General features: G+C 38.4%; 1 protein-coding gene across 3 annotated transcripts in view; it reads right to left on the minus strand.

The window, feature by feature from the left end:
• The window catches only part of LOC132404927 (talin-1), a 230,382-nt gene that overhangs the window by 89,623 nt on the left and 113,062 nt on the right, over window positions 1–27,697 (minus strand). For all 3 annotated transcript variants that reach the window (XM_059989539.1, XM_059989537.1, XM_059989538.1), the window contains exons 3-13: window positions 18,684–18,841; window positions 18,284–18,381; window positions 17,393–17,522; window positions 15,286–15,438; window positions 14,022–14,164; window positions 12,017–12,144; window positions 11,240–11,300; window positions 8,753–8,857; window positions 6,781–6,936; window positions 3,236–3,337; window positions 471–547 (exon numbers count right to left, since the gene is read on the minus strand). In XM_059989539.1, the coding sequence (XP_059845522.1) occupies window positions 471–547; window positions 3,236–3,337; window positions 6,781–6,936; window positions 8,753–8,857; window positions 11,240–11,300; window positions 12,017–12,144; window positions 14,022–14,164; window positions 15,286–15,438; window positions 17,393–17,522; window positions 18,284–18,381; window positions 18,684–18,813 (1,283 nt within the window). In that variant the 5' untranslated portion in view covers window positions 18,814–18,841. The remainder of the gene's footprint in view (window positions 1–470; window positions 548–3,235; window positions 3,338–6,780; window positions 6,937–8,752; window positions 8,858–11,239; window positions 11,301–12,016; window positions 12,145–14,021; window positions 14,165–15,285; window positions 15,439–17,392; window positions 17,523–18,283; window positions 18,382–18,683; window positions 18,842–27,697) is intronic.

Here is a 27,697-nt window from a genome sequence, read left to right on the forward strand (position 1 = left end):
TGCAGGGAATATTTCCTCTGTGAAACAAGAGTAGAATGCACAACAGCTTTGAAAGATTACCTCAAGTTCAAGTTGAACTGTCATTCAACCACACACAAACAGAGCTCCTTGGGGCAAACGTACAAAACACACGTGTGCTACATTTCATAAGTAAATAACCAGCGGTGAGACACATCACACGGAATTATGTCAGCAGAAAATCAGTCACAAAAAAAGGGAATATAGCCCAAGTCCCTGAGTATCGTGGCCTGGAGAACAATGGAGCCATGGTTCTCCAAAAACAAGCGTGCAACACTTCTTCACCACACACTAGTGCAGCTACAGATGAACACAAGCCAGCTGCCGTTCCACTGAGCAAACACTGGAGAGCAGTACTGATGGGGAGGGTCAGTCCCCAACCCCTCCTGTTAGTAGAAACCTGTTCCAATAGAAAAACAGAAGCCAATTCATGCATTTTGATTCTTACTTACTTCTTAGGAGAAACAGAATCTTCCAACATTGTAGATTCTTCATCACCTTCCAACCCAAAATGATCTTTACTTTTTTTCTGCAAAGCAGAAAGTCGATTGATAAGTCAAACATGAAAAATTTAGAATCTTTTTTTTCATATTTTTATTCAATTTTAAGATTAATTACATAGAATGAATAGAATAATATGATATGATATCAGCCTTCCCCCTTCCCTTAACCCTTCCCCCCTTAACATCCCTATCTAAAAAAAAGAGGAAAAAAAACAAAAAAAGAAAGAAGAAAGACTGCCTGGATATCGGAAGATCCCCACATGCTCCATGGAATTCAAAATAGCTTTAATATATGTATTTGTTTCGTTCCCCAAATGACTAATAACTTTATCTTCGGAGCACCTATATATTTAATCCTATCTTTTAAGTAAGGGCGCCAAACTTTCAGAAATATGTCATATTTATTTCTTAAATTATGTAATTTTTTCAAGTGGAATGCAGCTAAAAACGTCATTATTCCAACGATCCATACTTAAGTATGAATCCGATTTCCAAGTAACTGCAACAGCCTTTTTGGCTACTGCCAATGCAATTTTTATGAATCCTTTCTGATATTTGTTCAATTTAGGTTCCGGCTTTATCCCTTCAATATTACCTAGTAAAAATAATATTGGGTTAAGTGGAAATTGTATTCCAATAATTTGTTCCAATAAGACTCTTAAATTTATCCAAAAAGGTTGAATTTTAAAACGGGGTCAAGTAGAGTGTAAAAAAGTACCAATTTCTTGATTACATCGAAAACGTTGATCAGATAAATTTGGGTTTAATCTATCTATTTTTTGTGGTGTAATATATAATTGATGTAAAAAATTGTATTGTACTAATCTAAGTTGGACATTTATTGTATTTGTCATACTGTCAAGGCATAGTCTTGACCAACTTGTTTCATCAATTTTAATATTCAAATCAGTTTCCCATTTTTGTCTTGAATTATGAATTCCTTGTTTAATTGTCTGTTTTTGAATCAAATTATACATACAAGAAGTAAATTTTTAAATTTTTCCTTTTTGAATTAAAGTTTCTATTTCATTAGGTTTCGGCATTAACATTGTTTGACCCAGTTTATCTCTTAAATAAGCCCTTAATTGAAAGTAACAGAAAAGAGTGTTGTTTGATGTTTTATATTTATTCTTTAATTGATCAAACGACATCAATATACCTCCTTCAAAACAGTCGCCTATATATCTAATCCCTTTTTGAAACCAGTGATATAAAGGTTGATTATCCATTGTAAAAGGAATGAGTCTATTTTGAATTAGAAATGCCTTTGCTAATAAAGATTTCTTTATCTCATCATCAACATTTGTCTTGTTCTATAAATCAATCAAATGTTTTAACATAAGGGATTCTTTCTTTTCCCGTATCCATTTAGATTCCCATTTATATACAAAATGTTCTGGTATACTTTCTCCTATCTTATCTAACTCTATTCTAATCCACGCCGGTTTATCTTCGTCAAAAAAAGATGCAATAAATCTAAGTTGATTTGCTTTATAATAATTCTTAAAGTCTGGGAGTTGTAACCCTCCTAGGTCAAATTTACATGTCAATTTTTCCAATGATATTCTTGACATCTTACCTTTCCAAAGAAACATCCTCACACATTTATTCAACTCTTGAAAAAACTTCTGCGGCAGTTGTATTGGTAGTGTTTGGAATAAATACTGTAATCTAGGAAATATATTCATTTTTACAGCATTGACTCTACCTACTAATGTTATTGGTAACATCATCAAATTTAGAATCTCTGTTGCTCTTTCATCAGACCACTCTGAAATGGAAATCTGGCAGCTAATTTTGCCATAATTTATTTGATACCACTGGGTGAAATTAGCTTTTAAGAGGTGCATTTCCATCAGACCAGCACAATGGCATGGATGGATGATGTGAAAGGACTGCATTATTTAATCATCCTGTCTCTGCTAAAATTAGGAGAGTCAATGATGCAATAATATTCAAATTCAATCCCTTTCTCAACTTCAATTTGAATGCATCCTTAAGATGGGTTAACTATTCAATGGTTTTCTATTATTTGACTTTTTCCAGCTTGGCATTGAAACAAAATTAATGGCACTTCTGTGTCCAAGAATATTCAATTCTAAAAACCAGTAGGCATATTTTAAGAGCAAAAGTGTATGTCTGCATATAGTCTACAACCTAGTAATGAAAGTAGGGCTCAGCCTCATGTAAGAAACTCCAAAAGACAGAACTGACATCATACTGCACCACACCCTTCCCCACTTGGACAAGGACACTACAATAGTAATAGTTTCCATTCATCTTAGTGCTGTCATACATCTGTGGATGTGCAGTGAAATAAGATTGGTGAATTTCTTTCCAATCTTGTACAAATCCTATGTCCTTACAGGCGTTATATTAGAATTTACTAGACAAGCAAGGATAAAAGAAACTGGATAATTTCACAGTTATGCTAAGACCTTCCTTGGCAGCTATGATGAGACAAGAACAAAAATTCCAAGGTCCAAGCAGCTTCATACCACATCTTTGAACAATCTAAATCCTCTGGAGATTGCCACTTCATGCTACATCCTATGTAAATGGCCAGTGAGAAAATAAATAAAGCAAAATGTACTTGTGCCTTTTCAGTGGCAACCTACATAGCTTAGTAATTCCACATCCACATCATATGATGCTGAGAATCCTATTTAAATGAGAACATATTTAGGGAAAATGGATAAAAACAAATCCACTACCTTTTTCAAAATAATATCAATGTATCCAGCTATCAGCTGTGCAATTTGTTCTCCTTCTGTTGTCTGAACTGAATAGTAACCATCCTGATAGTCACCAAAATCCTGCGGGGGAAAAATACAGATATAAGTATTTATACTCTCCGAACTCACAGAACATTCATATCTGTTGAATTAATTGCATTGTAAAACTGCACATTTAGATTTCCTTTCCTATTTGTATTTTGATTTTGTAACAGAAGGTTTTCCCAAGTCACGGGCTGTAAGCAACTGAGGATATATAGAAGCAGCATAAGTCAGTGCAGTAGTGTGAAAGGCTCCCTCTTTTGGGCAAGATGTTGAATAAAGAGGATGGATATTATTTAAAATTGATTTTATTCCAAAATAACGATCTTGCCTATACTAATCTACATGAATAGACTCTGCGCTCAATGATTTAGATCAGCTGCTTCTGGAGTTTAAGTAACCGCAAGCAACACTTGAAAGAGCTTGAGACTTTAATGTTCTCAATTTCAAGGCTAAAGCACAAGACTTCTGGGTTCCCAGCAAAAGTCCTAAAATCTCCCAGTTTTAACTGGTACATTTTGGCATTTAGACAAAGCTTTTTAACAAATTTGAAATCAAAATTGAAGAGCCAAATTACAAGGTTGTTCACACTATCATGACATGACAAATGTATTTTGGTCTTCGGTTGCAAGATTACTCAAACTTAATCAATTTGATAGTCGCACCAAAAGACATCCTTGACATATGTAATGTCTGCAGAATCCAGTCAGCCAAAATTAATTCAATAGAATTCACACGCTGCAGTCAGAGATTGAACTTAGTCTGCTAGAAGTTCCATGATTTTTGAAATATGCAGATGCTATCAGCCCAGGGAACTAAATCACATTGCAGCTGCCAATAGAGAGAGAAATAAATTTTAAATAGGTCATAAAATACTTCTGATGGTAAAAGACAATTTTGAGGAAACAAATGGTAACACAATTGGTTTGGTGATCAGAAGCTTTTTGGTTTGGAATGCAAAAAGAGTGGATTCTGGTTAATTGGACCATCAGTTAATCAGGGCAGCTGCTTATTTGGGGCAACTCTTGAATAAATATTAATTGAGCAAATAGCCAAGATACCCTTAATTTATTTGGGACACTCTGCCATTTAATTGGGGCAGGAGACTATCGCTGAACAGTTTCTAATTAATAACAGTCATGTGCACTTGAGTGATGTTCAGCACTACACAGTGCTTTGAGCAAACACTTTTCAAGTAGCGGCAGTTGCATGTGCTTGTGTTCAAGAAGCTGTGACTTTTGTCACTGACAGCTGGTGAGAAATATGAAGACAATTCAGAATTGTTTTTCTCAGCTTGGAGATGCCAGAAATGGCCGGGAATGAACTTCACTACCAAGAATTTAAAAGCATCGACAATCATCCTGAATGCTACAATGAAAATGAAGATTTGAAAGACGCAATCAGCAAAAGCATTGCATGAAGGCCGCTCATTATCAGCACTAAGTGTCTGCGTTGCTTTTGTCAAATCAACAGAACATGGCAGCATACATAGGTTAGGGGCTAGAATAGTCTTATAGTAACATTGGTAGTGGGCAACATAGTAGTGTAGCAGTTAGCACAAAGCTATTACAGCCTGGGCTGTCAGAGTTCAGAGTCCAATACTGGTGTCCTCTGTAAGGAGTCTGTACGTCCTCCCTGTGGAATGCATGTGTTTTTCCTGAGTGCCCTGCTTTCCTCCCACAGTCCAAACACATACCGGGTAGGTTAACTGGTCATTGCAAACTGTTCCATAATTAGGTTGGGGTTAAGTCAGGATTGTCAGGGGTTGCCGGGGTGGCTCTGCTTGAAGGGCTGGAAAGGCCTACTCCACACTATCGCTAAATAAATAAATTTGTTCTATATTGCATTAAATTACATTTGTTAATCATTTAAATAGTTTGGCTAATTGGACTAAAATGTATTGGTCCTGATGTATCCAAATTAACCGGAATCCACTGTATAAGAAACCATTTATTCTAAATTTGATGTTTCACATTCTCACATAGGAATGTGGAGAAGTTGATGGATAGGGATGAAAACCTACTGAAGACAATACTTGCATACAGGTCTCAGGTAAATACTTGCAAATCCCTGTTACACGTTATCCGACTCTTGGACAGACCCCTTCTGCAATAAGGCGGGCTCTTGGTCTCATAATCTACCTCGTTATGATCTTGCACTTTATCATCTACCTGCTCTAAACCTTTATGGTAGCTTTTACATTTTATTCTGCATTGTTATTATGTTATCTTATTTATTCTACCTCAATGCACTGTGTAATGAACTGATCTGTATGCAAGACAAGCTTTTCACTGTATCTTGGTACATGTGACAATAATAAGTCAACACATCTTTAGTTTACCAGCCTCTTCAGTGTGTGCAGCTGCTTGATATTCTTCTTCCAGTGTACAATTAGCCTGTCTTTAAAATGGCAGTGCACAATCCCACAAACTCAGCTGATGTCAGCTAATTCTGTGCAGGCTGGAATTATAGTCAAGTTTTGTTTGCCTGTTCATTGCCTGTTACTACTTGTCCATTAATCAATGTCTGCAGGACTGCTCTTGTTGGCTGGGCACGACAGCTTTTTCTACTTCTGCTCAGAAGTTCCTAATCAAATTTAAATTTGATTTGATTATCTAATTGCTTAGTTTGCCTACAGCGAGTGCACAGGTCCAGATTATCCAAAGTAATTGCCTGCCCATGAATCAAAGTTTGCAGCTGCAACCAACAGAGCATCAGACCTCCAACTAAGTTCTGCAGGACGGGCGGCTGGCAAACTGCATGCCATTCAGTTGTTGGTGCCGAGGAGGGCTACAAGACCTGCCTTCGTGCATATTGACAATTGGTCTTCCCCAAAGAAAACCTCAAAGTTGTTAACACAAGCGGTTCTGCAGATGCTGGAAATCTAGAGCAACGCACACAAAATGCTGGAGGAATGCAGCAGGTCAGGCAGCATCAATGGAAATGTATAAACAGTCGATGCTTCAGGCCGAGACCCTTCATCAGGACTAGGAAAAACAGGGGAAGGTGCCAGAATAAAAAAAAGGTGGAGGGAGGGAATGAGGACAAAGCTCCAAGTTGTTGTTGGGATAGAGAATAGTTTCAAGGTTATTGTAAAATAAGTGCCACTTAATTGCACCATCAACAACAGCTTTCTTCACTTGACAATATTAAAAAAAAATCGGATGGTAATTCCATTGGATATTAGTACACTTCAGACTAATTGTATTGTTGCACAGTGATACAGACATCTGGTTTGCATCACTTAGATTTCCACACCATGGCATTTTCAGAGATTATTCCCTCAATTTTACCAGAAATCACCACATGTGAAAGACTGACATAATGCTATAGAAAAACATCTGTAATACTGCTAGACCTAAAATAAAGGAAGACAATGACAGAATTGGATCAGGTCTCAGAGCCTATGTTGAGTCAGGGAGGATGTACGAGTTGAGCGGACTTCAAACGTACAGTGGTTACGACGAGCTGTGTGAACGTACCAGAGTAAAGCTCTTCGGTGACGCCGCCCAACGTTTGATATTTGTAAGGCTCCACTCCTGAATCACTTCTTTTGTTTTCTCGTCCACACGCATGACACTTTCTTTGGTAATTCCCAGCAAGCGAGGTACAAGTTTGTTCTTCCCTTTCATTTTTTCCTAAAAAAAAAGTTACATTCTATTTTAAAGAATAAACAGAGATAACAACCCCAACTTTTATTGCTGCTTTCAATCATTTTAAAACACGCAACAAAATTTATGGGAAAAATCTGAACAAAGACTCAGGTAAGCTAGTCAGATTAATAAGCATTATAGGGACAATATCCATCAAACTCTTGAACCACGGGATAATCGCTCAACTTCACTTCACCTTAGCACTGAAATGTTCCCACACCCAATGGGGTCACTTTCAAGGACTCTTCATCTCATGTTCTCCATTTATGCTAACTTATTTGTTATTATTTTTTCTTTTTATATTTGCACAGTTGTCTTCTGCACTCTGGTTGAACCTTCTAGTTGGGCAGTCTTTCATACACACTCACACTCTCACACTCACACACACTGATAATAAATTTAGTTCAAACTCTGAACAAAAAAATCTCAACAAACTAAAGCATGCAATCTAAATACATTCACAATCTTGGAGGGTTTGCAATTCAGAATAATGACAAAATTCTTAGCTCTGGGCCTGTACTCACTGGTGTTTAGAAGAGTAAGTGGGGGTGAACCAATCAAATACTGAAAGGCCGAGACAGAGTGGGTGTGGAGAGCATGTTTACTGTAGTGGTACAGTTTCAGGCCATAGGGAACAGCCTCAGAAGAGAAAGACATCCCTTTACAACAAAGATGAGGAGGAATTTCTTTAGCCAGAGGCTGGTGAATCTGTGGAATTCACGCACAGCTGTGGAGGCAAAGTTACTAGGCCTGTTTAAAGCAGATGGTGATTGGTTCTTGATTAGTCAGGATGTCAAAGGTCACGGAGATGGCAGGAGAATGGGAGGGTTAATAAATTTGCCATGATGAAATGGCAGCATAGACTAGAAGGGGCAAATGGCCAAATTCTGTTAAGTCTCATGGTATTAAAATAAGAGTAAAATTCTGATAAATTGGCACCCTTGGGATTTTTTTGGCATCAATCAACCAGATTTTCTAGACTACCTTCAATTCAACATCTTTTTGAGATGTAACACAGAAGTAAAATAAATTTTCCCATGAACCCAGTGAGCTTATAGAGAAATGGAGTCTCAGCATGTTTAAAGGGAGCACAAAAACCAGGGCCCAGGTGAACAGTACAAAGCAAAATTATCATCAAAATACATACATGTACCATATACAACCTGAGATTCAGTTTCTTGCAGGCATACTCAAAACTGAATAATAACCATTACAGACTCAATGAAAGACTGCACCAAGATGCCAAACCATGAGGATTTCCAAATAAACAAATAGTGGATTAACAGAATTATACTGTATTGATAGAAACGCACTTAATGCCAAAAGCTGTGGTAGACCATTGAAAGCAAAGAAAGCACAGCAGGTATGATAGTGAATGACTTCACTTATTGCAAAGGCAAACACCTTCAAGGGTTCCCAACCTTTCTTTCTGCCATGTCCAATACCATTAAGTTGAGAACCCCTGCCTTAGATAGAGGTTAGGAAAAAAAAATCACAGGGAGGAAGATTAGGTGAACATTTCCTCCGCCATGTCCATTAGAAGGAAATGTTCATTCAGGAGTAATGCTTCTACACATTAGTCTACTTTAACCACTGCAGGAGTGCATGTTCCAAGGACAGTAGTGAAATGTTTTCCATAATAAATAGTGGAAACCTATCATGTAAATAATTAAAAAGATACTATCTTTTGAGATAATGCAAGTTAGATAGTTTTACTTATTTGGAATAGAGAGCATACAAAACTAGTAGGATTCCCTATCGCCATTGTAATACAAGTTCTAAGCGAGTATTTGTCATTTACCTTAACCAAGAAGAAGGATACGCCGTATGTCTTCAGGGAACGGGCCAACTTCACATACAACACTTTTGCCTCCATTTCAGACATGTTCCCACAGTTCTTGTGTGTCTGCAGAAAAGTTATATTTATGTCATTATGCTGTGAGGTCAACAACTTGCATTTCTAACACAGTTCCTATTGAGACAATGAGTACAAATCAGTGCACACTGAGCACTGGAAAGATGGACAAGGAAAGAGATGCCATTGTTAGCGGTAACAACAACAGAGAAATGGACAGTTGACAAGATGCCCTATGAGTCCTGCCGCTGCTAATAACAGAGCCAAGATACAATTCCAGAGGAGATTACCAAAGGGGAAAGGACAGGGAAGGGAGCTTGAAACAAAGGCATGCACCTTGGGGTCAGTTCACTGGAGCAAGTAATGACAACAATTGCTTATATCATGGCTCAAAGTTAATGAAACTTTCCCATGGCACTTAAAAGAGGTACTGGAGAAAGTTTGTTACTAGGCCAAACAATTAGGTATCAAGACAGGTGTCTGAAGGTTTGTTCAAACAGGTCAATGGTATTCAGCATCTTTGAACAGGAGAGTTAGGAATGTCAAATCTTAGGGGAATGGCAAGTGAATGCTGCAATGATTAGAACTGGAAATATTTAAAGAAGTTAGCAGTGCTTGAAAAAGACTGTATGTCCAAAAAAAGTGACGCAAATAGTAGTAGCTGGTAGAGTAAAGCCAATCGATGATTTTGAACGAGGGATGGGATTCTACAGCAGAGGCAAAGTCAGAGTAGAAGTGAAAATTAGATCTGAACAGAGTGCTGGCTGAAATGTTTACTTATAATGGAATGAACTCTAGCCTGGAAACATCAAATCTGGAAAAAATGAAAGCTTGGAAGAAGGTTTCAGTAGGACATGTGCTGAAGTAGGGTAGAGACAGGGGAGGATACAGAAGGAAAAGGCAACCTTAACAATGCACTCTTGAACTGTGGCCAAAGAGAAGTTGGGTGCCAATGGCTCACTGAAAGAAGTTAGGCAGGACAAATAGATTGGAGGGGGATTCACAATTAGTGTTTAGGTTTTTAACAACAGAAGTAGGTTTGGTGACAAAATATTTAAAAGTTGGGAGAACAACACTTGAGGAATAATTAATGACAGTTATTTCAGGACAGGATTAACCAAACAGGTTTCATTGATAAGTTAGGCTTGGAAAAGGCAAGAAACTGTATCTAGATAACCGTGTGACATTAGTTCTAGGAAAGCAAGGAGCATTTGAAGGCTTGGATTCCAGTAAGCCATGGGGAATGGAGGAAGCCAATGGAAATATCTAAGCATACAGGCTAATTATTGTGACAAAACAAACATTCTTGTGCCAAAGAAATATTCTATTTCTAAACACAAGAGATTCTGCAGATGCTGGAATCCAAAGCAACACCCTCAAAATGCTGGATCCATGGAAATGAATAAACAGTCCACGTTACAGGCTGAGACCCTTCTTCAGGATTGGAAAGCAAAGGGAAGATGCCAGAATTGAACGGTGGAAGGGAAGGGAAGAAGGACAGCTAGAACATGATAGGAAGAGCCAGGCGGGTGGGAAAAGTAAAGGGCTGGAGATGAAGGAATCTGATAGGAGAGGAGAGTGGATCATAGGGGAAAGGAAGAGGGGCACCAGGGGAGGTGACAAGCAGGCAAGGAGAAAAGGTAAGAGGCTAGAGTGGGGAATAGATGAAGGGAAATGGGGGGGGGGGATTTTTTTTAAACCAGAAGAAATCTATATTCATGCCATCAAGTTTGAGACTACTCAGACAGAATAAAAAGTGTTGCTCCTCCACCCTGAGGGTGGCCTCATAATGGCACAAGAGAAGGCCATGGACTGACATGTTGGAATGGGAATGGGAATTAAAATGTTGAGCCACTAGTAAGTTCTTTTTATAGCAGCTGGAGCAGAAGTGCTTGACAAAGAGGTCACCCAATTTACAATGGGTCTCACCAATGTAGAGAAGGCCACACTGGGAGCACAGCCTAACAATCAACGACCCCAGCAGATTCACAGGTGACGTGTTGCCTCACCTGGAAGAATTGTTTGAGCCCCTGAATGGAGGTGAGGAAGGAGGTGAATGGGTAGGTGTAGCACTTTGGCCACTTTCAGTGTTAAGTGCTGGGAGGAAGAATAGTGCGGAGGGAAGGATGGACAAGAGAATCACAGAGGAAGAGATCCCTGTGGAAAGCGGGAAGTGGGGAGGTAACGATGTATTTGATGGTAAGGTCGTTTTGCAGAGGCTCATGGTGTGGTAGCTAAGGTCAAGAGAAACTATCACTGTTAAGGCAGCGGGAGGATGGGGTGAGCACAGATGTTGGGGAAATGGAAGAGATATGATTGAGAGCAACATCAATACTGGAGGAAGCGAAACCTCATTCTATTTCCAACTGTTGTGCAAAAAAATTATTGCTGCTCTTTTGATACCAAAATAAAAATTTATTTTGTCATACCTACCATAAATATTCTTTTCTCTCCTTTTTGTTTAATGTACTCCTTTGGCAGGAATTCTTTTAAACTATAAAAGATCAGTATTAAATAATGACTTTATAGGAAAGTAACACGTTAGATAAATAATTATCTCACAAATGCCTTCTATAAAATAATTTAGCTCTACAAAATATTTACTTTGAACTATACTTGCACATATCCATGAGTTTGAACAGATTCAAAGACTCATGGACATTCATTATCAAAGTATGTATACAGTATACAACCCTGAGATTCTTCTTCCCACAGACAGCCACAAAACAAAGAAACACCATGGAACCCGTTCAAAGAAAACATCAAACACCCAGCACGCAAAAAATAAAAGAAATTGGTGAAATGCCAAAATAAACAAATGAAAAACACAATATAAAACATCGAACCAAAGTCCTTCAAAGTCTTTGAATCTTTGAACAACCCAACGTGAGTGCCCACCTACATTCAAAACTGTCAAACATTCTCTGAACAGTAAAGTAATTTGAAATGCTGAACAATACAGTCTATACAACAACAGTTCCTCAACTTACATCTAAATTCTGCAACACCACAATTCTCATGGAACTGGCACACCTTCCCCTTCTAAATCAACGTGAAATGGCGGAGACATACTGCAAATGCCAGCTGCAATACATCCCAGCATTCAAACATTCAACTTCATAATCAGTTTGTGAAAATGACATATGAATTAACGTTTTGATACTTTCGTTAACTAAAAAATAAATCTGTTGAAATATGACATTTACTTACTCTAAAAATCCTGGTTTATGCTTCTGCTCATTGTGTGGTCCAAACTGGATCTGACACTGGTATCCTGCAAAATCACAGGCTTTGTCGAAGGATACCGGATGAGAACCATTTAGAATATCATCTCTTGCCTGACATAAGAGCACAGAAAAAATAATAATTCTTTGCTCAAATTAATTATCAGCAGCTAAATATGACCTAAACAGAATTTTGAAAACCAGGCTTATGCAAGATTTCTTAGTAGCTTTATCCATAATTTATAACCAATTTACTGAAAATCCATTCAGTTCAACATTTTCACACTCCATCTGACCCACTATCATCCAAGTAATCGCATCAACACATCTTTCTACTCTTTTTTTCTTTATGTACTAACTTCAGCTTTGCCTTGTGTGCAACTAAACTTGCACAGAAAAATCTACTTTATGAATAAAGTCTCACTTTTTAAAATTCAAACTGGTGCAAATGTGACTACGCTTTATATTCCCAAGGTCAAAACAGCTCCATATCTGCCAAGTCGAATCTAGTCAAAATATTTATTTTAATGACCTGTCAGCTCACTTCAGTGTTGTGTAGTGCAGAGAGACAGAACCCCAATCTGATCAATCTATTCTGTTAATTATCCCCCACTCATTTCTGCTATCATCTCTGCAAATTATTTTTGCACTCATGTTTTTTTTTAAAAGGATCGATAGTACTCCAAATATGATCCAAGGCAATATTCCACACATTTGACATTATCTACTTTAAATTCTATTCCTCTAGAAATATACTGTATACTTTCCCCAATGACTTTGTTAATCTGAGTGTCTAATTCTGATGATGAGAATCTGTACTAAAAGAACTTCTTTTGCCTCAATACAACTTGAACTTTTCTTTTCCAAGGAATGTTTACTTCCCCTATTTCTTTGACCAATAACCTCTTACACTTGCTTAGTATAAAAAAAAAGTGACGTACACGTATTACATATCAACTTTGATTTATCTTACTCAGTCTCAGTATTTGCTACACTTCCACTTCAGTGGCATCAGCAAGCTTTGATGGAGTACTTTTTAAAGAGATAAATTAATTCACACAATGACTGTGGCAGACTCAATATTGATACCAGACTATTTCTCTCCCTTTGATGGACTGAATAATTGCCTTTAAACGTCATCACATAGCCAGTTTACAATCCATGCTAATACTTGATTGATGACAGAACTTGCACTGATCTTAGTTGTGCCTTAGCCTTCCAAACACCTCACCAAAGTCCTGTCCTCTCCATATCCTCTGCCTGCCTTTGGCAGCTTTAAGGGGAACACGAGCAGGAACTTCTTCACTCAGAGGGTGGTGAGAATGTGGAACAAACTGCTAGAGGAAGTGGTGGATGTGTGTTGATTTTCAATGTTTAAGAGAAGTTTGGATAGGTACATGGATGCGAGGGTTTCTGAAGTATGTGGTCTGGTGTAGGTCATTGCAGCACTAATAGTTCGGCACAGACTAGATGGCCTGCACTGTGGTGTTCTAAGATTCTACTTCAAGTGCCAAACACCAGCAGTGGACACTGAAGTGCATATTTTAACATAGTTTTAACCCTTTATAATACTTACATGGAGGAAAGAGAAAATTGATGCAAATCTGGTGTTTAAATATTGTTAATTTTGTCATGAAGCATTAAACATTACTCACAGTCCCTCATGATTAGACAAACACAATGACTTAAACAACTTTTGCTCAACTTGTTTATGCCAAAGTACAATTCAGAAGTTACAGAATAGGGGTTCCTAAGCTTTTGTAGGCCACAGACCCCTTCCTTTAACCAAAGGGTCCATGAACCCCAGGTTGGGAACCACTGCTCTAGAAGCTCACTTTGATTAAAAGAAAAATTCCAATAAATATTCTTAATCGTCACTTAGACTATTCATGCCATTAGAAAAAATTACTGCTGGGTTTTAAGGCCACATGAGAGGCCTGCGCGAGCTGGAAGTCAAATGTGCCATTTAATCTTATTACAATGATACAAACCTGCACATAAAGCAAGTTCAATTGCACAGGATCTCTTGAGTCAACATTTTGATCTGAATAGAAGAACTTTCGCCTGAGAAGCAAGGTTTCATTTTCATCAACACCTTGTTCTCGCAGTGTTCTCCCATGATCCAACCAGTTCACTGGAGAGGACAAATATAGGAGTGTGAAAAGACACGCCTAAGAACGCAAGACATTACCACCATCAAAACTGTTCCCACCTTTCAACTTCATAAAAGTTTCACCAACAAAGGTGACTTTACTGATGTCACTTCTAAAGGCCCTACATTTAACACATCTTATCGATGACTGTAACTAATTTATAAATCAAGATTATGCTGGATCTCCCAGTACAAGAGACTGTATTCTTCTTTTACCCAATGCATTTTGTCCAAGTTTAAAAATAAAACAATTAGGACAATAATTGTTCTTTTAATGAGAACATTTAGGCCAATGTATGTCCCCTTCACCAGTCTTATAAGCATTGATAGCAAATCTTTGACCATGGTCAGCTCAGCTGTAGGGGTATTGCCAAAATACATTTCAGAGATTCTAGTAGCTCATCTTAATAGAAGATGATTTCCAATGAATATTTTTAATCATCAGACTTAGATTATTCATGCCATAAGAAATTACTACTGGTTGTTAAGGTCACAGGAGAACCTTACCTGTAAGCGTAAGTGTGCCATTTAAATCTATTACAAAAATACAAATCTGCACAATTTATTGCCATAGGCAGCTGTGGAGGTGATGGCATGTGGTATATTTAAGAAGTTGATAGACTCTTGATTAGTCAGGGCATCAAGAGATACTGGGAGAAGGCAGGAGACTGGGGCTGGGAGGAAAAATGGATCAACTATGGTGAAATGGCAGAACAGACTCGATGGACCAAGCAGCCTAATTCTGCTTCTACATCTTATGGTAATTATGGTTAAGGTCCGACAGCTGACCAGATCAAGATCAATGTATTACATACTCCTTTTTTATTTCACATTTAGTATTGACTCACCATTAGTTATTGCAGAAAGACAGACTAAATTACAACATATAAACCTTTAAATTACCATCCCCCCACTTAAATTATTTGCATATCTGAGCTAACAGTTTAAGTTCCACCATTTAGTTCTGTATTTAGCCAAAATATATTTTTCAAAGATTATATTTTCAATAACAATAAACACAAGTGGCATCGAACCTTTGGAAAACAGGTTAAAACATGTTAAAAAAATTGAAAAAAATTTGTTTTAAAAATGTGCTTGCTCACAATCATCATCTGTGTGTAATTTTTGCTTAAGTTTTTCCATTTTCTTATCATCTCTGTGAAGGGTTTTGTCTTTCTTCAGGGTTCCTGTCATTTCTTCTTTCTTTTCCTCAAGAGTTTCATGTACAAGTGAATATTCATCATGATTTGTGATTCCTTTAAAAAAATATATATATCACATTGTAGTTTCTGTTACTTGTAATTATTACAATTAACATATTACAATTTTATAAAGGTGACTTGAACACGATTAAATGTTAAGCTGAATTTGATCGGCATTAAGGTCAGCCAAAAGTTCAAAGTTCAAAAGATCGAAGTAAACTTATTATCAAAATGCATACATGTTACCATATACTACCTTGAGATTCATTTTCTTGCAGATATTTACAGAGGAAAAAGAAATACCATTGAAATTTATGAAAATATACATAAACAAGGACAGAAAAACCACTAATGTGCAAAAGACATTCTGTGCCAACAAAACAAAATGCTGAGAACATATGCTGCAAAGAGTCTGTGAAAGTGGGTCTGTAGGTTGTAGAAACAGTTCAGATTAGTGGTGATTGAAGTTATCTGCGTTGGTTCAGGAGCCTAATGGTTGTACAGTAGTAACTATTCCTGAATCTGGTGATCCAAGGATTCTGTACCTCCTGCCTGATGGCACTAACGAGAAAGTTGCATGACGTGGATCTCTGATAATGGATGTAGCTTTCTTGTGGCAGTTCTCCATGTAAATATACTCAATGGTGTACTTATATTTATTGAGATGCAGTGTGATATAGGCCCCTGCAGCCTTTTGAACCATGCCGCCAAGTTAATCTTGGTCTAGTCACGGGACAACTTTAAAATGACCAATTAACAGACCAACTAGTATGTCTTTGGAATGTGGTAGGAGATCGGAGCACCTGCAGGAAACCCACATGTTCATGTGGAGAACGTCCAAACTCCTTACGGGCGGCGGTACCACTTAATGCACTTATACTTAACACACGCATCTCTGCCAGGTCAGATCCACATTTTTGGATTCCAGATAAAATACTATTACAATTAATACAAACATTTTTTGGCCCATTTTTTAGCCTCTGTTTTCCCTGTGTGCATAATTAGGAATGAGGTTCTTACTGTTCTTGAAAAGTAGAAATCAATACCTGTGAATGGGGAGAGCAAGAAAACCTTCAATGACTGTCCAGAGTAACATTGCATTATGGGAGTATAGGAGTGATTCTAGAAAACATTTCTTCTCCTTGCCTCATGCAACCCAAAAGGAGCATGTTCATTAAAATGGCAAAGAATGATAAAAAAGTTGCAATATCTATAATAAATTGTGACAATCATAATAAAGCAATTGGACATGTCCTCAGATAGGAAAGGAGTGGAGAGATGCAAACCTAATGTGGGCAAATAGGAACATCACAGATAAGCTTCACCTTCAGCATGGACGAGATGAGCTGATGGGCCTTGTTCTGTGTTGTACAACTTTATGACTGAATTGTCCAGAGGGCCTCTCAAATATAGGTACAGTTAACTTTCTGAATGGACCTTCTTGGATTTCTGAAGTAACCCTACATCAAACTCCCAAATAAATGGTGGGCGTGGTACGATCTGGACATTCGCCAAGCTGTGAACAGGACGACAGTAGAAGTGCTGCCTCTCAACTCGACTGATTCAGATTCAGTCCTCATCTCCAGTGCCACCTGCATGGAGTCAGCATGACCTCCCACCTTGCACATCTCACAGGCATGCACGCATAGGGCAAGTGGACAGAAGGCTCCATAATTCCCAACATTCTGCAGAGAAAGGACCACATGGATGGAAAAGATGCATGGAGAGAGGAAAAGCACAGCTTTAGAGAAGTTAGGGCGTGTTGATCACATGATGGTTTAGGATTTTGTGGTACAAGGTTCATTTACAAAGTCATTAATCACTGGCTGGCCAGCTCACAAAAAGGCATAGAGATGCCCTTAACAAGTATGTGGCGAACTTCCGAGTCTTTCACCGTCAAGGTGTCAAATTGCAAATCTTTAGGAGTTCACTGCTCCAGTTTGACATAAGGGCTGATGTTTGACATGCGGGAAAGAATAATAAATCTGCAGATGCTTTTTACTCTTACCTATTCTGGCACAGATCGTCATCAGCATATCGCTCACTATTTTTGAGTCATCCACCATGACTGTTTTGATACTTCCATCCAACATTCTAATCTTCAGAGGCCTCTGCTTTCTTTTGTAGTCCAAAGTATCCTGGGATTCAAAAGGGAAAAAACTATTTGTATCTCATCACCACAAAGCAATACCACCTATATTTTGTTCTAGGTTTTCTTTAGGACCATACACCTCACACTAAAGCTGAACTGATATGCAAAAACAAACCAATCATGCGCCTCATTATCATTTACAAAGCCACGCCAATGGAGAATTTTCAACTAAATAAACAAACCATCTTCTAGTCTGCTCTTTCAACCAAATGAATTCTCTCAATTGTGCAAAACATTTTATAACTCAGTAAACATAGCAACAACACTGAAGAGATCAATTACAGAACTAATCATGGATGAAGAATAAATGGATGAATAAACCAAAAGATGGGGCTCATCTGCCATGCTTGGCAGCTCTTCTAGGAGGAGGAAAACTCTGATCTCAAACCTGCACTGCACTGTGGCTATAGCCACTTATATGGAAGGCTTCAGCAATAATCCCCAAGGGAGAAATCCAGGCTGGAGTCACTAAGGCAGTCCTACACCGAGTTCAAAGCTGACTGGCAACTCCCGCGACACTGCTGGTACCAAAATGTGTCGGACTTTGCTGTTCCTTTGGGCTCATCAGATGCGAGGAGAGGAAGAGCTTGCTACACGGGCAGCAGCTTGCTCTCCATATCAAACTGCCCAGGCTTACATATCTAGACAGCTAGGACACAATATCCATGGTCAACTCTGACCGATGGACTCCCTCGCCATATTAGAATAAGGAACTGAAATGTAAGAACAGCAAAGTGGCAAACTTACCCCATTCCTCAACATATAGTAGTCCAAAGCTTTGCCAGATTCCAACCAGATCCCTTTTTTTGGGTCTTCGTCAGACAAAAATAATCCATAATCATTGGCTGAAAATCCAAACAAAAAAAAATTAAAATATGGTTCCATTTTATAAGCAACAGATCAGTCAAGTACTTTAGATTAACTATGAACACAAGGGCATGTGAAATACAATGGTGATGTTGGTAATCCAAGAACACTAATAGTCCAGTGCTTTTATTTAAAGCAACTATGGCATTTAGTATACATATATTTAGAATCATACATCAACAAAAACCTCAGCTTCTTTGCAGAATTGATCCAGACAGCACCCGAGTGTTCCTTTTTAATGGTAGTGTTAACTGGCCAAATGGAAAATTCTGTAACTTACGCTGTCCAGTCTGTGCTTCAGGGACACGATCGCGAATCATTCGACAGGCATCATAGACCATTGTCGAGGGTTCAAACTGCATTGTTTTGACAGCATTTCCAACTCCAATCTTCAATGATAAGGCAACCATTTTGTCTTCTTTCAATTCACAAACTCAGCTGAAAATAAAGCAAAGTATAAACTCATCTTTATTTTTTTTTTGCAAAGTGCCAATTTTGCTGAAGTAGATGTCATTATTTCTACTTCATAGACTGTTAGAGCTGTGTATCCAATTGCTTTAAAAAGATTGATTAAATGGCTTCCCTTTTATAGAGAAAGCCACCCAATTCAGTTTCAGATTCAGTTTATTGTCATTTAGAAACCACAAATGCAATGCAGTTAAAAAATGAGACAACGTTCCTCCAGAATAATATCACAAAAGCACATGACAAAACAGACTACACCATAATGTTTGGCAATCCCAAATCCAGAGTCCGGAGAGGCTGCTGCGTATTAATATCACGCTACCATATACCGCGTTTCCCAGAAAGGAGCTCCAAACTCACCAGACAAAACAAGACCAAAAACTAAAACTACAAGACCTGCACAAAACCACATAGTTACAACATATAGTTACAATTGACATACATACACCATAAATTATTTCATCTTTGTGCTATACACAGTAATATACCTCATTAGCAAATTACTGAAACTGAAGATTCCACATTATCAATTCTCAATCAGAATGGGCCAGATTGTTCAACCTCCTCTGACTCTCTGGGTGTCTGACCTCTCTCTCAACCCGTGTATCCAAGTCTAACAAAGCAAGCACCTCTGTGGTCTACCGTAATGAACTGCACCAACAGATGGACAGTGATAACAGATTTGTAGTTTACGTCTCCCATCCTTATGAAACATCAGCTAGTACAATTACCATAATTAATAAAGGTAAATACTAGTTTCCGTCTATTTTGTCTGCCTTGCTTTCAGTGCAGCTGCTACCTCTTTGAAGTTCATCCCACTATTTAGGCAAGGTGTTACTCATTTACATTTTCAAGGGGCACAAATTTAAATTACTTCAAGGCAGATGGGTGCTGGTTTGGGCTCATCGCAAAAAGTACAAAATGAGATTCAAAAAACAGAGGATTTTAAATTTTGTAGGTGAGTTAAGTGTTTCATTTCCCAAAAAAATCTTTTAAAAAAGGGTTCCATTTTCTTTACATAGTTAAATATTTTCTTTGAAGACAAATAATTAAGGATGGTAAAATGATTTGCAGTTATGCTGTCTTTTCAGTTCCCAGGAAGCCGCAGACAGACTTTACACATTTTCCCTGGGAATGAATGTACTTCCTCCAAATTTCTGGCTTCCTCCTACAAGGTTCAAAGATCAAAGTAAATTTATTATCAAATTACATATATGTCACCATATACAACCCTGAAATTCAGTTTCTTGAGGACATACTCAACAAATGTATGGATGAATAACTATAACAGAATCAATGAAAGGTTCCCCAACTAGCATGTTCAACCACAGGGAAGACAACAAGCTGTACAAAGACAAAAATAAATAATAGTAATAATTAATAAATAAGCAATAAATATCAAGATCATGAGATGAAAAGTTCTTGAAAGTGAGTCGATTGGTTGTGGGACCATTTCAATGATGGGACAAGTGAAGCCGATGAAGTTTTCCCCTTTGGTTCAAGAAACTGATGCTTGAGGGGTAGTAACTGTTCTTGAACCCAGTGGTTGTGTGAAAAAGATGTGGCTAGCTGGTTAACGGTTTGCCCATGATTGTAGGTTAATGGCAAAAATGAGAATCAAAGGGGTGTTGGTAAGCATGTGCATTAGAGAATAGTGAGGGGGGATGGAATTTTGGGATTGCTCCCATGAGCCAACATAGATTCAAGGGGCCAAATGGCTTTCAGGGTCATTTATGTCTTTTTTTTCCAAACCAATTTGCTAGTAGCCCAAAATAATCAGAGTCACCAAGCCATTATACTGCAACTTTTAATTATATTGCGTAATTCAAATGGTTAAATGGAAACAAAACTAGGCCACAGCTGCCTTTTACGTTATAAATTTAACGTTACTGGTGTAGCTACGGTAACAGATAAAAACTCTGACAAAAAAAAATTCACAACATTCTCAAAGTACAGAACACAAGACCTGTGTTTCTATTTGGGACATTTAAATGCCTAACAACAAAGGTTTCAAGAATGCTTTGTAAATCCTCTTCATTATCCGGTCACAGCACAGGCTTTGGCATGTGAGCTTCAATAAAGATCCATTAGCTTTCCGATGGAAGACTTTTCACTAGGATATAATTGAATTATTGTAACCTGCTAAGACTTTTTTTCTACTTGTATGGGCTACTTCAAAGATAGTGATGAGCTATATTGTCAGTTCAAATATTCCCAGTTTGTCTCATTCCATTTCTAGCAGAAGATTTTGGCATTTTTTTTTAAAACAGCCACATAAAAATACTCTCAAAAAAAACATTTAAAAAAAAGACAATAAATGGAAAAAAAAACAATGTCTTTTAAACAAAAAGTTCTACCAGCACAATCTTAATGAATGGTAACTATACAAGTATACAAGTACAGAAGTATACAAGTTTATTGATCTTTAAGCGAACCGTTTTTGTGATTACAAGAGAGACACAAGTAAACCCAACTTACCAGCATCACATCGTACAGAATGATCTAACAGTCTAACATTGTTCTAAGTACTTAAATTTACAGGCTTCTTTCTTCACAAGAGGTTTACAGTTACTGTTAAATAAAAAAAATGTATTGGGAAGGGTGTAATTGTGAATCACATGAAAGATTAGGCAATGATATTATTAGATACACACGATGCAGAATTTGGGGTGAATTACATGTACAGGAACTGGTTTCTGACCAACAGCAAACCAATGGATTCATCTCCAGATAAAGGCATATTTATAGCCTGATTTCTTTTCTGTTTTTATTTCTGTGATCTCAATGGAGACGGGCAAAAGCAGTACAAGAAATTGTTTTGAATACGCTCACCTGGAGGGACGGTTAAGGTATACAGCAATGTCTCAGTCAGGTGGTAAGGTGGTCCAAGATGACCAGAAAGAGGAGACTGTTAGAGGGGAATTAACAGGAGGACACAGCAAATAGTACAGACACTCATACCTGTGTCCATTTATGACCACAGTCCTCCCTACCTTGAAACTTCTCTATCAAGAGCACCATACATGAAGTGTTGTCTTTTGGATGAGATCGTCAGTTATGTCCAATCGGACCTCACATCAGTGCAAATATCTTACAATATTATTTAAGAATTTCATGGTGCCAAAATGTATGACGTAGTTTCAACATTTTAGAGATGACCATAAAAGGACTCTGTTGGCTAAAAGTCTTTCTGGGATTGAGGGTCTTTTCAGAAGAGTCTTCGTAAACTTATTATCAAAGTATATATACATAACCGTATACAACCCTAAGATTCATTGTTAGTGTTCAGTTTGAGCAATAACATTTTTTACTTTGTGAAATGCTTTCTTTTCTTCTTAGTATATCAACAGATGCTTAATTCCAAGACACGTTAAGGCATTTGGAATAAGGACACTGATAGGAAAGGTTTAGAGGCACACGTGCCGAATGGGACTTGCTTAGGAGGAGCACTTTGATCAGAATGGTTAGGTTGGACCAAATGGCCTGATTCACTGCTGTATTACTCTGTGTCTAAGTCCGACATGTTTCAAACTCTGGTTCTTCATAATCAAACAGTTCATCAAAATGTGTCTCCTTGATGGTGTGGACACCTTAAAAGAGTGATTCAAAAAGGTGGTGTCCATCGGTAAGGGCTCCCATTACCCAGGTCATGCCTTGTTCTCAATGTTACCATCAGGAAGGAGGTACAGAAGCCTGAAAACTCACACTCAATGATTCCAGAACAGCTTCTTCCCTTCTGCCTCCGATTTCCGAATGGACATTGAACCCGTGAACACTAACTCACTACTTATTTTTATTTCTGTTTTTGCACCACTTATTTAATTTAACTAATATATTTACTGTAATTCAAAGGCAACACAAGTGAATCTGCAGATGCTGGAAATAAATAAAAAACACAAAATGCTGGCAGAACTCAGCAGGCCAGACAGCATCTAGGTAATAACGTCATTTCGGGCCGAAACCCTCCTAATGAAGGGTTTCAGCCCGAAACGTCGTCGCTACCTCCTCCCATAGATGCTGTCTGGCCTGCTGAGTTCTGCCAGCATTTTGTGTATTTTATTTACTGTAATTCTTTTCTTTACTATTATGTACTGCATTGTGCTGCTGCTGCAAAGACAACAAATTTCACCACAAATGCCAATAATATTAAAACTGATTCTAATTCTCTTTACAGTGATGTTTTTTTGTTTAATTAGCAATTCTAGTTTAGATTAACAATTAACTCAATCAGGAATTGTCAATGGCATAACTTACTTTGTTTGCTCGTTTATATCCTCATGTCTTGTTGTTAAGTAGCAGTTCCAGATAAGAGTTCACAAACCTTAAACTATCCTGACCCTTACGCTATAAAAGGATTTTTATACAATTGAAGATAAGAATCCAGATTACTGCTGAGTTGCAAACTTTGGTGTATGAAAGGCAGTATTGGTCTATTCATTTTGGAAAGCTACAAAGAAAATAGCAAACAGAGTTTTCCTTTTACCCTACTTGACAAAAATAATGGCTTTTGTTTGTACAGAAAGCTCTCAAGTCTTCCTCTGGTAGGCATATCTGACATCCTGATACAATTGCACCATCTTCAAATTGCAAACTGAGAGCGAGGCTGCTGCCCGAGAGCTGTATCGGGTCTCAGCAAAAGGTCACAGAGTGATACGCGGATTGTGGTTTCCTGCACAATCACCATGGCTGATCTGAAAATGCAATTCCGTCTTCATTCACTCTCAACTACTAGAATGGCAAGCCTTTGTCTAGCTTGGGCATAATCAAAATGCTCTCCTTTGTTTTACACAAATAGTTCACTGGAAGTTGTTCTGTCCTATAACTAGGTTACCATGTTGTTAAACGTGCACCACTTAATCAGCAGGATTTGGTAGCATGCATACTGCATACCAAGGCACAGAAGGCAGTGTTATTTTATTTATATTTGCTTTTGAGACACTGGCGCAAAGTATCCCAATGTCAGGGAAAGGTTTATACAAATCAGTACAAGTGTAGCATCATATGACATTGTTTTAAAAAAAGTTATTTTATTGAGATATAGCACGGAATAGGGCCTTTGAGCTATACTGCCTAGCAATTCCCCCCTAATTACGGGACAATTAACCAATTAACCTAAATTGGGCATCTTTGGACTGTGGGAGGAAACCAGAGCACCTGGAAGAAACCCACGCAGTGACAGGGAAAACGTACAAACTCCTTACAGGCAGCAGTGGTAAATGAACCTGGGTCATAGGTAATGTAAAACACTGTGCTATCCACAACACTAACATGCCTCGTAGCTGAAGATTTGTAGCCTAAAAATTAGAAAAAGCTTATGCAAGCCAACAGTAGATCAAGAACTTGATGTGTTCTTCAGTTTTATATTAGCTAGGTCATGAATTTTTCAGATAATGTTTCTTTTTTATTTGCAAAATTCAGCCCGCCTGCCCTGGAACTTACCAAACAATATTGGCAAACATCTGAGAGAAACTGAAGCTCAACGTTATTAGACACATGGACTGAAATTCAAGAGTCCTGGTTGATACTTAACTGTTGCAACTACCAGGCCACCCACCAGCGTAACCGGTTTATGACACACAGAATTTTGCTAAACAGTAAACCACAGATTTTCTCAATGATTATTCTGACAGCAATCCTAGCACCCCCTCAATAGAAATTGAAGCAAAGAAACAGTTATGACAATGTAACATTCAAATACAAAACAGGAGTAGGAATGGCTATCCCAGCTTCATCTTTAAAATATTGGAGCAAAAACAACTTATCATACCAAAACGAGCAAATATAGATGCAGTTTTTAAATATATCTCAAGTTCAAAGCCACAGTTAAATCAGTTTAAATGCAAGGCATTTTCTTATAAAAGTAATATTAGATATAAATTATCATATTCTAGTTCTATATTTAAATGCCTTAACTCTTGAACAAACTGGAGTTCTAAATTATCTCATCCCCTGAGCATTCTGTATTTATATTTAGTTTTGAATTGACCAGCTAGATAAAGTTGAGATAGCACATGCACTTTTATTAGGCATTTGATATACACAGTCGATTTGGACTTGGGCATAGGAAATTCAATTTCAAAATGTGCTGACAATACAAATCTGTGAGGATTTGACAAGCAGCAAGGATTACAGAGAATAAACAGATGAATGTAATTAGCCGAGTTAATGAGAAAGTACATCTTCGGAGAAGAAGTAAATAAGAATGTGGAAATGATGCAGAATCTGCAGAATAAATAAGAGGCTAGTTGACCCATTATATCAACGTCAGCTAGTTTCCTCCTCCCAATTCCTGATCCATACCTCCATAGATCAACTACAAGTAATTCTGTTGCTGTCATTCTTTTAGACCAGGGTTTCTCAACTGGGGTTCAGCGAGAGGTCGCTAGCAGTTCCACGTGATGTCGCGATTAAAAAAAAGAGATAGTTTTTTTGAGCTTGGCGCAATGTGCAATGCTACTGCTCGCAGTGGCGTGCAGCGACCCAGCCGCCCCATTAGCAATCTTGTTAGAGCTCTCTCAGCCAAGTATGCAGCCCACAGTAGGACATGTTTATTCTCAGTTTCTGACCCGAGGTAGGGGAGGCCATTGATAATTGGTGAGTGCTGTATTGCACTGAGGGGAGGACGGAAGGCTGATGAGGAGCGCGAAGTGCATTTTCCAAGCATTGAATGGATTTGCCCAACTTGGTCTGTGACGCCAGTCCCTCCCTCCCGAACCCAACGCCCCCTGGTGCGCCACCGACTGACTCATGGGAGCTAACACACTACCGGTGGAGTAGAAAGTTGGAAGGAATTTTCATACTAAAGACGGCCCAGTGTGGCGATTTTTGAAGAGCAGGTGCGAGACGGAAGAGGAGGATTCTAGGCTTAGTCCTATACACAATTCTGATAAGGTTAATGATGAAGAATTACAATTTTCTGAGTCATTTCACAGCATGAGTGCAATAAAGGATACAAAAAGCTTGCCTTTACAATGAAAACTACTTATCAATGGGTTTTCCATGGACTGGTGTCCTATTCCATTCTGCAAAGTCTGTGGCAAACAATTTACAACTGTAGCAATGACTCCAGCAAAATTGAAAAGACACTTAGCTACAAATCACAGCCATATGACACATGAAAGTGCTGAATATTTTAAATAGCTACTGGAATTCAAAACAAACAGATTAAAGCTTTTGAAAATAAAGTCACAGTCAGTAAAACGCCTCAGGAAGCAAGCTATTTAGTAGATTCAAGACCAGTTCACTCGAGAATGTTTAAGAATGTGAAGAGCACGAGGATGAGCTGTGTGAAAATAGGTCCAATCAGGAGTGAGAGAGGAAACAAGTGCATAGATCCAGAGGAAGTAGTGGAAGTACTTAATGAATACTTTGCTTCGGTATTCACCAGTAAAAAAGACCTTGGCAATTGTGGGGTTTGACTTAAAGCAGACTGAAACACTTGAGTGTTTAGACATTAAGAGGATGTACTGTCTGTTTTGAAAGGTATTAAGTTAGATAAGGCATGGGGACTGTTTGAGATATACCCAGGCTTCTGTGGGAAGAGGTAGCTGAACCTCTGGTGATGATCTTTGCATCATCAATAGGGATGGAAGAAATACCAGAGGGTTGGAAGGTTGCAAACGTTGTTCCCTTGTTCAAAAAAGGCAATAGAGATAACCCAGGAAATTACAGACCAGTGAGTCTGACTTCAGCGGTGGGCAAATTGTTGGAGAAGATCCTGAGAGGCAGGATCTATGAGCATTTGGAGAGACATAATCTGATTAGGGAAAGTCAGCATGTCAAGGGCAAGTCATGCCTTATGAACCTGATTGAATTCTTTGAGGATGTAACAAAACACATTGATGAAGGTAGAGTCATGGATGTAGTGCATATGGATTTCAAGAATGCATTTGATAAGGTTTCCCACGCAAGGCTCGTTCAGAAAGTAAGTAATTATGGGATCCAAGGAGACCTTGCTTTGTGGATCTGGAACTGGCTTGACCACAGAAGGCAAAGGGTGGTTCTGGATGGTTTGTATTCTGCATGGAAGTCAGTGACCAGTGGTGTTCGGCAGGAATTTGTTCTGGGACCCCTCCTCTTTGTGATTTTTATAAATGACCTGGATGAGGAAGTAGAAGGGTGGGATAGTAAGTTTGCTGATGATACAAAAGTTGGGAGTGTTGTGGATAGTCTGGAGGGCTGTCAAAGGTTACAGCGGGATATTGATAGGAAGCAGAATTGGGCTGAGAAGTGGCAGATAGAGTTCAATCCAGGTAAATGTGAAGTGATTCATTTTGGTAGGTCAAATTTGAAGACAGAATACAATATTAATGGTAAAACTCTTGGCAGTTTGGAGGATCAGCGAGATCTTGGGGTCCATGTCCATAGGACACTCAAAGCTGCTGCTCAGGTTGACAATGTTGTTAAGAATGTGTATGGTGTGTTGGCTTTCATCAAACATGAGAATGAGTTCAAGAGCCGTGAGGTAATGTTACAGCTATACAAGACCTTAGTAACATCCCACTTGGAGTACTGTGTTTAGTTCTGGTCACCTCATTACTATAGAGGGAATACAGAGGAGATTTACAAGGATGTTGCCTGGATTGGGGAGCATGCCTTATGAGAATAGATTGCATGAACTTGGCCTTTTCTCCTTGGAGTGATGGAGGATGAGAGGTGACCAGATAGAGGTGTATAAGATGATGAGAGGCATTGATCATGTGGATAGCCAGAGGCTTTTTCCCCAGGGTTGAAATGGCTAACATGAGGGGGCATAGGAAGTTGGTACAAGGGGGATGTCAGAGGCAAGTTTTTCACCCAGAGAGTGGTGGGTGAGTTGAATGCACTGCC

Source organism: Hypanus sabinus, chromosome 14, assembly GCF_030144855.1.
Source record: "Hypanus sabinus isolate sHypSab1 chromosome 14, sHypSab1.hap1, whole genome shotgun sequence".
In the NCBI taxonomy this organism is placed as follows: domain Eukaryota; kingdom Metazoa; phylum Chordata; class Chondrichthyes; order Myliobatiformes; family Dasyatidae; genus Hypanus; species Hypanus sabinus.